This window comes from Poecilia mexicana, unplaced genomic scaffold (genome assembly GCF_051168715.1).
Source record: "Poecilia mexicana isolate PSO_F unplaced genomic scaffold, ASM5116871v1 scaffold_23, whole genome shotgun sequence".
NCBI lineage: Eukaryota > Metazoa > Chordata > Actinopteri > Cyprinodontiformes > Poeciliidae > Poecilia > Poecilia mexicana.
Genome location: NW_028263392.1, coordinates 9,891,671 through 9,906,024, shown reverse-complemented (window position 1 = coordinate 9,906,024; position 14,354 = coordinate 9,891,671). Strand labels below are relative to the sequence as shown.

At 39.9% G+C, this 14,354-nt stretch overlaps 1 protein-coding gene across 1 annotated transcript in view; it reads left to right on the top strand.

The window, feature by feature from the left end:
• The window catches only part of plxna4 (plexin A4), a 220,701-nt gene that overhangs the window by 197,422 nt on the left and 8,925 nt on the right, over positions 1-14,354 (top strand). The window contains exons 26-29 of the mRNA XM_088003196.1: positions 1,836-1,939; positions 4,147-4,246; positions 6,192-6,382; positions 11,194-11,363. Coding sequence (XP_087859322.1) covers positions 1,836-1,939; positions 4,147-4,246; positions 6,192-6,382; positions 11,194-11,363 — 565 coding nt within the window. The remainder of the gene's footprint in view (positions 1-1,835; positions 1,940-4,146; positions 4,247-6,191; positions 6,383-11,193; positions 11,364-14,354) is intronic.

The following is a 14,354-nucleotide window of genomic DNA, read 5'->3' as shown; positions in this document are numbered from 1 at the left end:
GCTAGAGGAATCTGTGAATTAGACGAGGCTTACTCGTGCAAATCTTGTCTGGATATGAGAGGGGCAAAAAGAAAGACATGACAAGACTTGTTTCAATTTCACCAGAAGCCATTTTGGGGACACAGCAGACATGCGGTGGTGGGTGATCGAGGAACTAAGACCAAATTGAACTCTTTAACAGAAACTGGTATTAAAAAAAACCCCACTGGAAACACAAGCCCTTAAGGACTGGACTCTACACATAACATGGCTTTAAGCTTCTCTTTCTACTTCACAACTATAAACCAAATTGCGTTGATCTGTCTGATAATATCCCAATAAAATACACTGAAGTTCAAGGAGAATTAATACTTTTGCAAGATACTGTATTTATGCACCTTGTTGCAAATATGTTATGGATTTATGTAAATCAAAGTAAGACCTGCCATCTCTTCTTGCCAAAGCCCTCATTTCCTTGGCTTTGTTTGCTCGCACAAACATACACTGACTCCTTCTGATTAGACTGATTAGAAACCACCAGATTTGGGAACAAGGGGGGATCTCAGTTTGCACTGGTTTTACCCTGTGTTTATCGTTATTATTAAATCTTTCCTGCCATTCCTTTCGCTCTGAGCCTCTTCATTTGTTTACTGAGCCTTGACTAGAGACCGGAGCTCATTTGCATCTTTATAGAAAGATGTACTGCGCAGACAAAAACAACAGGAGAATCTTTATTTCCTGCAGATTCTTCAGATGCGAACACAACTCTGGTGGATCCTCCAAAGACAGGCCTCATCAGGCAGCACCGTGATTGCCGCTTTGTTTTTCCTGTTTGTGATCAGAATAGCAGATGACAATGGCCGACGCAAGTGAGGAAACTCGGCAAGTGGCACAGACAGAATTATATGTTCAGAAAACTCTTGATGCCTAAAAACAGAACAGAAGAGTCGGCTGCCTGTTTCCAATATGACTGTTCGCTTCCCTCTCAAATAATGTCGCTGCAGTATTCGATCAAAGCTGCCATTAGTTTTGTGCTGATGCGGTACAGACGGGGAGGTTGCGTCCATCACCTTCTACTGTTTTCCCAAAAGAACCGAATAATTGGCACATTTTAGGTGATAAAAGTTTCATTGCCCTTCAAAAACATTCATATTAACTCGATAAAAATTCAAAAGAAAAACCTCAGCATTACTAAAGCAGTGCTAGGCTGAAGATTCTTTCCAAAACATTCAAAGATTTTGTTTTCTTTGACCTGGTTTACCCCAGTCTGACCTCGTCCCCATGTTAGTCTTCTACCAAACAAGAAACTTCAGCTCAGCAGCGTTTGCCTTGTTTTCAGTGTGTTATCTTTGTAAAACCCCTCTGGATCATATTCCAAGTAAACCCCAGTGTTGCTTTTGAGACAATAAAATATTTCTAAAAAATATATATATATTTATATATATAGTCTACAAAGTTACCTGTGGTATAAACTGGTAAAAACAAAACTTTTTTTAACCAAGAGATACATCATCATTCCCTTTTAGCACTCTACCTCCAAATATTGATTGCCACTGTTGAACATCTCCTTTAGGATTTCATTTTTTAGTTGTTGTGGTTGAAAAGTGCTAGCTGTTCCCAAAAGCAAAAGTCAGGCATTGGTACAAGCGCCAAAATTCCCTCCTCCTCGTCCCAAAGGCGGCCCAGTTTATCAAACAACATGTTAAGATTTGGTGATATCTTGACAGATGGAGAGAGGGGAGATTAAAACCAAATCCCCCCCAACAGACAAAAAAAAAGAAAGTCTTTACTGTCAGCGAAGTGAGGGTATTTGGAAAATGGGGTCAGTGTTTTTTTTATTTCCTGTTCCTTTGCAGAGTGGCGCCAAGGGAGAGGACAACGCATGATCCTACAGGATGAGGACATAACCACGAAGATTGAAGGCGACTGGAAGAGACTCAACATGCTGTTCCACTATCAGGTACGCTGTCCATATACTAAAGCATTCAACATAAAAAAAAATAAAATACTGAGTAAATCAGTTGTAAAGATGACAGTTTGTTGGAAAATTATAATTTTCTTTGAAGGTACTTTTTTTTTTTTTAAAGAAACCCCTGTCGAGCTTCTAAACATGTTTGTTTTTTTTATTTCTCGTGATTATTTATTCAGAATACGCATTAAATTTGAAAGATTACAAATCAGACATAAAATAATAATAAAACTAATAATTGAGGGGGAAAAAAGAGGTACAGAAAAAGAAATCGGTTTTCATGTTGATTGTACTCTATAGTTACTACTTCTGTGCTGTAAGACTGATAAAGTGAATAAAGTCTAAAATCTATAAACAGTTGGATTTTCTCGTGAGCCTACTAAAAGGATTTTCCGAATTAATTTTGATTCTATATTAAAAAGAGAGGGATGAGTTTGAAAAGTCCTCAAATCAGCTATGATCTATCAACCTTTCACAACTGAACCACGTTAATGCAGACTATAGAGATACCAAAGGTGTCAAGCATGTTACAATCAAAAATACTATCTTGTGGCTGTTTTCAAATGAAAGCATTTCAGACTTTGTAATTAATTTACTGAATAACAAGACAGCTGATATTGAAGTCTTTTAAAGCATTTTACCTTTTGTTATATGAAGATTAAGTGTCCATGTAGCAAAAACACAGGAAAATGGACCTGCCTCACCAATATGGTGCTAATAATTCAAGCAGCTAGGCAAGTAGTGACTGTCTCCTCCAAAGTGCAAATTGCGTGGTGCCTAAATTAAATGTCAGCAGCAGCAAGTGTCAACAGTCTGGGAGTATGAAGCGTGGGTGGAATGGATTAGAGAGCTGATTTGAATCGGAGATAAGATAATGAAGACAGAAGTTAATTCATTTTTTTTTTTTCAGGCTGAGAAAAAGGGCAACTTCTCCTTGACGGACATAAAAAAAAAACCCCTGAAAAACACTCAGAACCACTCAAAAAATTATAAGGAGGCAAAGCAAAGAGGAAAAAAAAAGTATCAAACATTAAACGTTCACGACAATTCAACTGCGTCTTTGTAGAGTTCAAACCTCAAAGCAGGAAGCAGACAGTACATAGTTACTGATCAGAATCACTATCGCTATGGGATTCTTTGTTAATCGGCTTTGATTGGAAATTTGCAAAAATAATCTTCTGACCTCACGCAACCTTCAGTTGCTAAGGAAAGAGTTTGATTGGTGGAACCACACGTAACCACCGGCAGAATAAATCTGTCCATTACAACACATTGCCGTCTTCTTTCTTTCGGGAAACGGTGCTCAGTTTTCTGTCTTTTACTCCCCAAATGTTATTTCCTCAAATGCCACTCCTCTCTGTCACATTTCATTATGGTCCCCCTGCTCATTGCATATCGATTCAGTATATAAGAGCAGCGATGAGGGCGAGTACTTGAGTTTCTTGGAGGGTTGTTGGGCTCCTCACAAAGGAAAATCAGAATCTGCCCTGTGGGCCTCCTGCTTACAAATGATATAAACATATTATGCATAAGGAGCAGATTGAGAGATGGGGTGAAATAATGACACAATCTTAATAAAGCCTTAGCTCGCACATGCACATATGTATATATATATATAACATGCAGACTAACTCCTGCTTGTCCAATCCACCCACACACCGATAAAGATCACTTCAATTAACCCCAAAGCATAGCCTGATTATGCAAAAAGGAGGCATTCTTTGTGTGTGTGTGGCTGAAAAAGTCCCCATCCCAGCTGTATTAATTGAATCCAGTTTGGCTGACTGGTTGTCGGAGAGGCAGATTGACTTTTTTTTTTTTTTTATTCATTTACACTCCTTGTTTCTTTACATTTCCATGAACACACCACCTTGGAGAAAATGTATTATTAAATGGAGACTGTGGGACGTCCCCTCTCACACAGGCCTCCGCAATGCTCTGTTAAACCCTCACTCCCCCCCACCCCCCGTCATTCATCGCGGGGATGTGTGGGCTGAGCGCCGCGCATAAGGGTAATAACACATTCTGTGTTTACTCACACGAAACCAGAAGAGATGAAAGGGAATAGGGGAAATTACACCAACACAATGATGTACACTTCTGGCTGCTTGTGTTAGAAGTCTGCTAAAATGAAAACCTCAAAACAAACAGTTTTGTGTTTGAGGAGTCATTTCATGATGCGTGCGTCTGTTTCCCAGGTACCTGATAATGCTGTGATGGCCCTGGTTCCCAAGCAGGTCACAGCTTACAACTCGGTAAATAACTCCACAGTGTCCAGAACGTCTGCAAGTAAATACGGTGAGAATCCGTCGCTGCATATCTTTACGTTTTATTTTTAAATGCATAATAACATAAATGCATATAATTTGTATCATAATACACTGCATCATTGTGAAATGGGCGGAGGGGGGGGATACACAGCTTTAAAAGAATTTGGGAGAAATACGTGGAGAGAGACATAATGTGACGGTTTGGATCAAAACATCTTTATGTCCAATTCAATGTCCAGAACTAAATCCAAAGAAAAATGTGTAGCAATAGTTGGAAATGTTATGTTTTATTTATAAGAAATAGGGAAAGCCATGCGTGTCACTTTCTGTCTTCATCGCAATTATGCAAGTTTGTGACGATTCGTTCTAAAAAAAAAAAAAAGTCTCTACTAAATAAACCGTTTATGTCTGTAACTTGACAAAATGTGCAAAAGTTTAAGAAGAAGTGCATCATACATACACACGTATCCTCCAGGGGGTAAATGTGTGCTCGTCAGAGCAAGAAAGACGAGCCGCGTATTAGAGTAGTTGAAAGGATTTCTAAAATATGAAGAGACCAAATAGACCTTTTCCTTTCACTTGTTCAGGCCTCTTGAGACATAGAAGAGTGTCCTCTCATCCCTCCATGTGCCAATGTATCCTCCGCCTGCCCGTCTGCTCCACGTCTCCTTGAGCCTGCCGAACCATCAAGTTAGATGCTGATCAAAGGGCTAGCTTTACTGGTCACAAACACTTGAAGCACTTCAAATGCCAACGCCACAACATTAGCATTGCCTCATTTCCATACGGTCCAAGCCTCACCTCCCTACTACCTAATGACACCAGATAGGACACGAGTGCTCCGACACACGAGAGAGGAAGGAAGCTGGTGATATTTCCTTCTACTATTTTAATGGGAATGACTCGAAATATAAATGACTACATGACTGGTGTGGTACTTGAGGAGTGACTTTGAACTCCTCCTGAGTGCAACTGGCAAATAACAAACATGGAGACGAGGCAGAGAGCGCAGAGGAGGAACCTTTTGGTACAAGTTTCAACATGTATGCAAACACCATGACTTCTTTTCTGCTCTTTACATAATGGCCTGTTCTGCTTTGGCACAACATTGTCTAGAAACCACACTTGTGTTAAATCCTAAAGGTCACAGTTCTGACCTGTGTTGCCCTACGGCACTAACGGATTGATGCAGCAGAGTGAGGTTAAGTCCCCACAAAGAAAAAAAAAGAAAAAAAAAAAACAGCAATTAGCTGACGCTCACTGAAGTGTCCCTTAAGAGAGAGAAACATTTTCAATTGATCATTCATTCAGTTTCAGTAATCGATACCAAACACACTCCCCCTATATCCATCTTTTCTTTTTTAACTCTCTCCTTCATACTCTGCTTGCACTTTCCTCTCTGGACAGATTGATTTCTGGCACTGTGAAAATCACTTTTTTTTTTACACTTCTCCCCACAGACCGCACCCACTGATCAATTTCTTTTCACACTGTGTAAACATTCATTGAGCCATGTGTTTGGAAATGTCATCGCCACGCCGACCGCTGGGTGGGCCATACATATTTCATCTCGTCTGACACCTGTTCGATTTCCTGTCAGCTGCCGATATAATGTCTTGTCAACTGAAGGAGATGCTGTGAAAAATTAACCATGCAGACTTTCTGAAAGTTTCAAAGGCGAGAACACAGACCTGTGAAATGAGGCCTTGAGCCAAAGCCCTGCTCCGTCGTGACATTTAGGTTACAGCTGCTTATTTTAGTCTGTTTTGCAGCTGTTTCCTTTTCATTCTTGTAATTGGGGGGGGAAAAAAAAGGAAAAATCATTGAAGTCTTTGGTTAGAATCTGGACGAGTATATAGACTTACTCCTACTGTATATTCATAGAAATCTGAATAAATGGAAAGAAAACAGCAATGAATGGTCTTTGCCCTTGTGATTCCCACCAGCTTGAAGTAAACATTTTTTCTCCACAGAGAACATGATTAAGTACACTGGAAGCCCGGACAGCATGCGCTCCCGCACCCCTATGATCACTCCCGACCTGGAGAGTGGGGTGAAGGTCTGGCATCTGGTTAAGAACCACGAGCACGGAGACCAGAAAGAAGGCGACCGTGGCAGCAAGATGGTCTCCGAGATCTACCTGACACGACTTCTGGCAACGAAGGTGAGAGAAACCTGCTGATGGAAAAAAAAAAAAAAAAACCCCTTAATTGTATTCTTGTTGATATTTATCTACACATATTCTTATTGGGATCTGAGCATAGTGTGGCATCATTTAATGTCTTGGAAGCAGTTGAGCAAGCGAAAGCGTGACCGGTCACTATAACCTTTATATGCGGTGTTATGACGACTCAGAAAAGCCTCACTTTATTTAAATATTCATGATTGCTCGGGATGAATCATCTCTGTGGAAAATATTATTCAAATGTATTCTCTACCCCCTCAGGTGAGAGAAGGAAAATAGATATTTCTGTTTATTTGCTTCTTTCATTACCGTTCCACAGAATGCAGCATATCAAAAAGTCTAAAGAAGAAGAAGGAAAAAAAAGGCTACAAAGCTTGTGAATGTTACAAAAATGATATGGCCAAACAGAACTGGTGATAAAAAATGAGACACTTTGAATGTGCCCTTGGACAATAGCCTCTAAGATGGGAAAGAAAATAGTTAATTTGCTTTAGAGGGAAGTGTGACTTTGATCCTAGAGCTGTATGTAAATCACAATCTGCTCTTAAAGCACCTTTTTTTTTTCTTTTTCATTTGACTAACATTATTAGAAAGATGGAGCCAGACATACTGAGGCAGTAAAAAGAAAAGGGTGGCTACGCTCTGGAAATGTTCAGGCTGAAATTGCTTCAATCAGAACAATTTCACATTGTTTTTTTTTTTTTAAGTGGTTTGCAATTTTAGCCAACCACAATGTATGTCAATTCTATGTATTTATAATAGCGCCAATTCACAACATGTCATCTCGAGGCACTTTATGAAAACAAAGTACAATATTTTCCTACTGTGCTTACAAATTATGTATGTCGTGTCACTCTGTCTGTGTCACGGTTTGGTATTATTTTACGTCAAAATGTTTAAAAAAGATTGTGCGAGAGAGACTCAGTCATCACAACAAGGCCTCTCAGGAGCTACTTCCTCTCTTACTTTGAGAGTTTCAAGCACAGACACCAGGTGTCAAATTTAAACCTCTCCCCTTAACCGGAGCTCATGATAATAGGCTAAACTTATCGAAACCGATAAAGTCAGGCCGACACAGCAAGTAGACAGCCCTTTGTGAGACAGACTTCACTTTGACGAGGAAATGTCAAGGTAATAAAAAAAACAGGAGAATATGTTTAAATGTAGTACACATGTTCTCTGGGGGGATAGCTACCATGCAGATGTGTTGGCAGAATCAGGTATTCAATTAACAGGGTAGGAGGTGTGTAACAGTGACTGTAACAGAGAACATAATAACCAGCATATGAGAGAAACTAATAAACAAACTGATGATTGGAGACTAAAAGGAAGCCAGGGAGCTGCAGCAGCTGTCACCATGACATGTACTGCACAGCCCTCCACACACCTTCACACATGCAGTCATGTCGGCTCACAGCCTCAGCGAGTCGCTTTGTTTCCCTGCTGTTATCCCACTCTGAGGTGCAGAGAAAGGGAAGCTTCTGGCTGTTGACAGAGCATCGTCTTTAAAAATGGATTGTTTTTGTGAAATAACCAGTCTATGTTGGCTGGCCATCTTTCTTGGTGAGAAATGATTAGGCAGACAGGCGGTGTAATTGACTGCGTTTGCCTCTTGCCTTGCCAGTAAATACCTCTCCCTGGCAACATGGCTCATGCCTCTCGTATTAGCTTCACCGGCGAGGCTTTGGAGTGAGGGTGGGGGGGTGCAGCAGGTGTTTTATTTAGTGGCACAGGGAAAGGGTGCGTTTTCTCACTTTCACACAGGTGAGTGGTGGGGCTCCTCTTCCCTCCAGCGTTCTGATTGTTTGCTTTCCTTGCATTTCATTGTTGAACGACATCAAAACATCCAGATGACACGTTGTGTTTAGAGTGCAGTCTAATAACAGGGTGGATGGCTGTGGGGTGGGGGGTGGGAGGGGTGTTTTGGCAGTAACCAGCTCCACAGAACCCTGTGACGACGACAGGGTCGATACCAGAGCAGCCTTCGAGATAGAAGATGACGGACGGTGTTACAGGTTGAGCACTTGTGTGCCCACAAGGTTCCAAAGCAGCTTGGAAAACGCTGGAATTTAATTGAAGCATTTCCCAGCTCCCAAAAGAATTAGAAAAAGACAAAAATTAGGCATGAAAAATATTTGTAGTCAGACTTAATACTACAAATTAAGTCTGACTACAGAAAGTGTCCTCCTCTTTGTGTGCTTTCATCTTTTCCTTCCTGCTGTCCTTTCTGAGTGTTTTTCCTCTGTTTTTCATTCCTTTCCTCTTTTTTCCTGTGTATCTTACCTTTTACTATTTCTTCCTTGGAGTATCCCGCCCTTCCCTCTGTCTCCTACCTTCCTTTTTCTTATTCCCTCCTCTTGTTCTTCTGTGCTGTGCTCTCTGTGTCCAAATCCCTGATCAGTCTTTCCTTTTATTTATTTTTTTGAAACAGTAACTCTTGAATGAGCTGCAGCTATTGTTTTTTTTAACCTGTATATATTTATATACATAGACTCCATTATAATAGGTGGCTATGAGTCCCTTTTTAAATATATATATATATATATAAATATATATATATATATATATATATATTCTGGCATTTTTTGCTATGATAGTAAATTGCATTTGTGACATACTTCAGTGGGATTCTTTGAAAGAACATTTGAGTCCATGATGACTGGAGTTTTTTCATTATTTTTTTTACTTGCTTTGTGATCCTTAACCACAGAACAATCAATCAGTTTCGCATCTCTAACCATATTTTTTTGGGGAACAAAAACAAAGACGTCTGTCCTTTAACCTTATTGGTCAAGTGGTACTGTAAAGTTGTAGGTCATAGATATTTCAGGCAAGGAATATCATATAAATTTGAATAAAAGTGGCCTGAGAACAAAGATTTTGAGTAGTCCTGCAGTAGGTTGAGTAAACCTGAGTCAACTTTGTAATTAACAAATTGAGTATCTGCTATTCAATTTGTCAATCAGGTGGTTATGATCAACTGTAAGACCTAGTAAAACCAAAACTGACGTTCTTGATTAATTTCTTTAGTGATTAAAAACCTTTGATGTTATGTGAGCAAAAACCTGCCTGGCTTTTACAATAAATGTTTTTTTTTTTAATCAAAAAGGAGTACATTTTCTTAAAGACTGCCAAATGTCAATGAACTAAGCAAAAACATTGGTTATTTGCTTGTAATTTATTAATGCTTTCAAAGTTGATTTTTCTTAAAGAGGATTGATCACTGAAGCTTTTAGGTCTTCAGGATAATGACTTGAAAGAAAAAAAAAAAACATCTGCGATCTCCAATATTTTAGGTGCAACACAGCTACGGAACCCTGCCACACACACACACACACACATTAGGTATTCCCTCGCCACTCAGAAACGTGCCGGCCTAATAAAGATGTACATGATCTCATCTTCATAGAGAAATCGGAAGCCGTTGGGAATTCTGGCTGCATTAAAATTATAGCCGCAATTGTTGGACTAACAGGATTCCCTCCTCCGACTCTCTTTTACATCTCTTGACTTTCATTTGGTCATCTGCTTCTGCCAAATTGGATTTTTATTTGCCTGCGCCTGTACACACCTCAACTGCCACACTCGATGGCCTCGTTTTCTGATAGGAAACCTGCCGTTTTCATTTCCCTCCCGTGCTTCCACTTTCTCCCCTGCATCCCATCAACTTGTTCTTTACAAGAGGATTAGATTCTTTCACTCTGTGTGTCTCTCCTCTCATCTCCTCCTCCTCCTCCTTAAAGTCGCCAACATTAAATCAAATTAGGGTCAATGGTGCAGTGTGGGAGCTAATCCGGCAGCACAAAGAGGCTTAGGAGATGCACCTTCTGTTCCCAGATATTATTGAAAGTCAGCTGTGAAATAACAATTTCTTCCATCAAAGCTGCAAGCAGATTTAGGGGTCGGGTCTGCAAGATATGAGAGTCACATACACAAACATCGGAATGAAGGGACCACATGAAAATGCATGGCACAACTCAGAATATGATTGGAAAAAATATTAAGTTTATAGTAACATCTCATTGGACATTCTTAGTATATCATAAAACGTATAAGAAAAAAACTGTCAATCCTTAACTATGGGATTAGAGTCTACTGTACCTTAAGTATTCATAAACTTTGATAAACTTGGGCATGACTGGGAATACATGCATGGTTTTAACATAAAGAAAATCTCTAATGCATGGCAAGCATCTATATTTGGCAATCCTTAAAATCCAGTCTCCCTTTAGAAGTCGCCTAATTACTAAGCTGAATTCACCTATGTGTTTACTTAGTATACACACAACGGACGTTGTTGGGGAATAACGGTGAATGGTATCAATAAGTACAAGGGTTACATGAGATGGGGGTAAAGTGGATAAAGTCTAGAGAAAAAAGCAAATAAGTCCAATGACCAATTCAGTCCATGTTGAGGAAACAGCATTTTGCAGGAAAACGGTAAATGCACCATCCATCGGATGAAACCTGGTAGATATTACACGACGCTGGACAAAGTAAAGGGCCGTCTTGCAACACGTCGTCTCAGTTTAGGATGGCAACTGGTAGTGCTAATTTTAGTTATGGGTATCAACAGAGTAAAAAGCGATGAAAACTATTTGTTTTTTTTCCAATTTCTATTTGTAAAAACTGCTAAACCATCATAACTTTTCTTTCCTTTTTCATTTGAGAACTACTTTATGAATGTAATGTGATAAATGCGGAAAAAGTTCCAAGGGTAAGAGCATCTTCGCTTGGAACTGTGCCCTTCCACACGACACACTTGGACGTCTGTTCTCTCTGACCCGCAGGGTACATTACAGAAGTTTGTCGACGACCTGTTTGAAACCATCTTCAGCACCGCCCACCGGGGCAGCGCCCTGCCACTGGCAATTAAATACATGTTTGACTTCCTGGACGAGCAGGCGGACAAACACAGCATCCACGACCCGCATGTGCGACATACATGGAAGAGCAACTGGTGAGTTCAAATCAAATCGACAATATTTGCTACTTGTGAACACAAAGTTGTTGACGCATCGGGGTGTGGTTTCTTTGGTAGAAAGTTATTTGCTCATTTGTGCTGCAGTCTGGCTTCTTTCAAGGCCTCTTGTGCATTTTGGCACATATACCACAGCAGTGTCTTGTCACTGCCAAGTTCCTCCATGTGCTTCTTCTCTTCCTAATACCCATTAGCCACAGGGGTGTGTAATCTTCGTTAAAGCCATTCACAAGAGGCTAATCCAATTGGCTGCCAAGACTCTCCATTATCATCATGGGTTACTGGGCCAAAATAACGCTCGTCACTGTGGAAATCTCCATAGTGACAAATGTGCACTTCCAGGTGCATGAGTACACCTCTAAATTAATATCCGCTTATTAATTTAGGCCACGTTGACCTCTGTGAAACCACTTTATGAAGCCTGGTCGAAGTTAAATAACCAGCCGGAAACTAGAATGGGAGCCGAAGAGAAATGAAAAGGTGATGAAGAGGAAGTGGATGCAATGGGAGTTAAATACACTAATAACTCGTTAGCCTTCTGGCCTCTGTCACGATCCCAGCATGCATAGCACAGAGTGAGGCTCAGAAGGACAATTCAAGATGGAGGGAGGAAGTGTTTGCTTTTCATTTTAATGTTGGTGTTTCTAGTGTCATGTCATGGGATAGTTTGGAGGTTTTAAGTATTTTCTGACAGCAGGTTTGATAGTATTATTTTCTTAATGGCCTCTATCTATCATAGGGAAATGTCAAAAACTGCTGCGACTGAGCCAGTTGTAGCTGTAGTATGTGTGAATATGCATAAGTTTAAGCTGGAATATTAGCTGTGACAAAAGGCCAAGAGTAGAGAATAATGATGCAAGCATCTCCTCCAAGCTGAGCCCCCATCCCATTAAGTCCCCCCATTCTCATTGTCATCATACACACCATTAACCTCAGCTGCAGTGAAAGCTTTTGCACCCCAATGCAACCCCCCAAAGTCCCATTTACCCCCCGTCCCCACCCGCCAAGTATCACAGTATAGCCCTGCCCTTAAATTATTCCCCCGCCTACCATTTGGCTCCTCTGTCATTTTCATGTGGTTCTTAATGGTGTTACTATAGCGCTAGGTTTCAGATAACATGGTTTGCACTGAAAAATCTGAATGTTTCTTCAGTTTGTTCTGCAAGCTGTCAAAAGCGAAAGCCGTTCCGGTTTCCCTTTGCTTCTTCTGTTCAAGTTTCAAACCCTCTGAAACCAACTTGCATACCTTTAATTTCTGCAGAAGCTTTAAATAACATAAATGCTCAGTCGTTTTCTTCTGCATTGTGTTGAGTTCAGCTGCAGATTTATTTTTTGCAATAAGTCTCTACATAGTGGAATCACTGGCTCTAGGAGCCTCTCCAGATGGTATCCTTTGGATTAATGGCAGCGTGTCTGTGTCTGCTCACATCTTCTCTCTTCTGTTTTTTTGCCTGCCCGTCGATTGCCACAGTGTGTTTTTCGTGTAGAGGAAGAGAAGGAAATTTAATTACTGTGCAGAACTGTCACATAGATGTGGATCATCTGTTCTCAGTGCTACTGCAGCACCTCCCTACTCAGACTATAAACAGCCCTGTTAGGATAGAGATACAGATTAGTGCATGTTCTAGTCATAATTAATGTGCCATTCTCGTCAAAATTTGCATATTGGCTTATTGAAGTCCTTTTTGGAGCAAAGCCCACTAGATTGTGTTTATAAAGCTCGTCACTTTCCTGGCTACATTGTAATGCCTACATATCCAACCGTTTGCTTGTTGATGGTAATTACCCTCACTATTGATGCACTTCGAGCAAATGTAAATGATTCTATAAAGAAACTGGGTTTTAAACTTCCTGCGAGAAGATTATGTACCCTCAGTATGTATATGACGGTCATTTACCTGGGTGTTGTAACAATGCATTTGAACTATTCAGTGTAGAATTACCATGTAACTTATACCCATCTTACATTAACCAGGAAGCATCAACAAGTATATTGCTTCAATAAAGAGCCTATATGAATGTTACTTATACAATTAGCTAATATTTATTGAGGTTCAATGAGTTCTTTGCGATATAGATATTACAATACATGTCTTTTGTATGTATCACTGTGATTTTGTTGCTGATTATGTAAAAAAGGAGTCTGAGCATCAGTAGTTTCTTTAAACTGATGAAAAGTTAGACTGCCCATTAAACCAAATAAGGAAACTTTACCTAAAAGGCCCCATTAGCTGGCCTTTGTAGTCATGAATCAGTAGAAAATGGTTGTTTTTTTTTTAATTTTCCCATGGTTTCATGCACCACCCAGCATAATTCCTCCTGGATAAGCGATGCCCTTGATCTTGGCAGATGATATTTACCCCTAATCCCTGACCAAAACTCCTGATCAAAAAACATCATTCATATACACAGCATGAGCCAGCTGCCAAATTTACACGCTTTGCTAATTTTTAGTTGGTGATGCACAAGAATTATGATGGAAATTTTAAAAAAGACAAAATTACAAAATTTGCATGGGGGACTTCATCATTGTGGCAACCACTGCCCTATTGAAAGAGCAGATTGCCAATGATCACTGCAGAACAGCAGTGTTGTTAATATCCCTTTGATCCCTGCATCTAATCCCACTAGATTCTTTGCTTAGATTAATTTTGCAGCCATAATACAGAGATCTTTTCCAATACCAAATCCTCTTTTGTTAGAATGTACATCTGAATTGCTTTTGGGCCAAAATACATACTTATCACTAGTGTTCTGCTGGTATTTTAAATGATTTCCTTTTTTTAATGGTTATTTTTCCCTTATCCCTTATTATTGTGCCACTGAAACACTTGTATTGGATAGAATACGCTGTCTATCCTGATTGATTTTTTTCCCTCATATCACCTAAAAAGCTTATAACTAGAATAGTAAAGCTACAGTGATCCACACAGCTCTTTGTTAATACCACCCGAGCTTCTTTCACAGCAG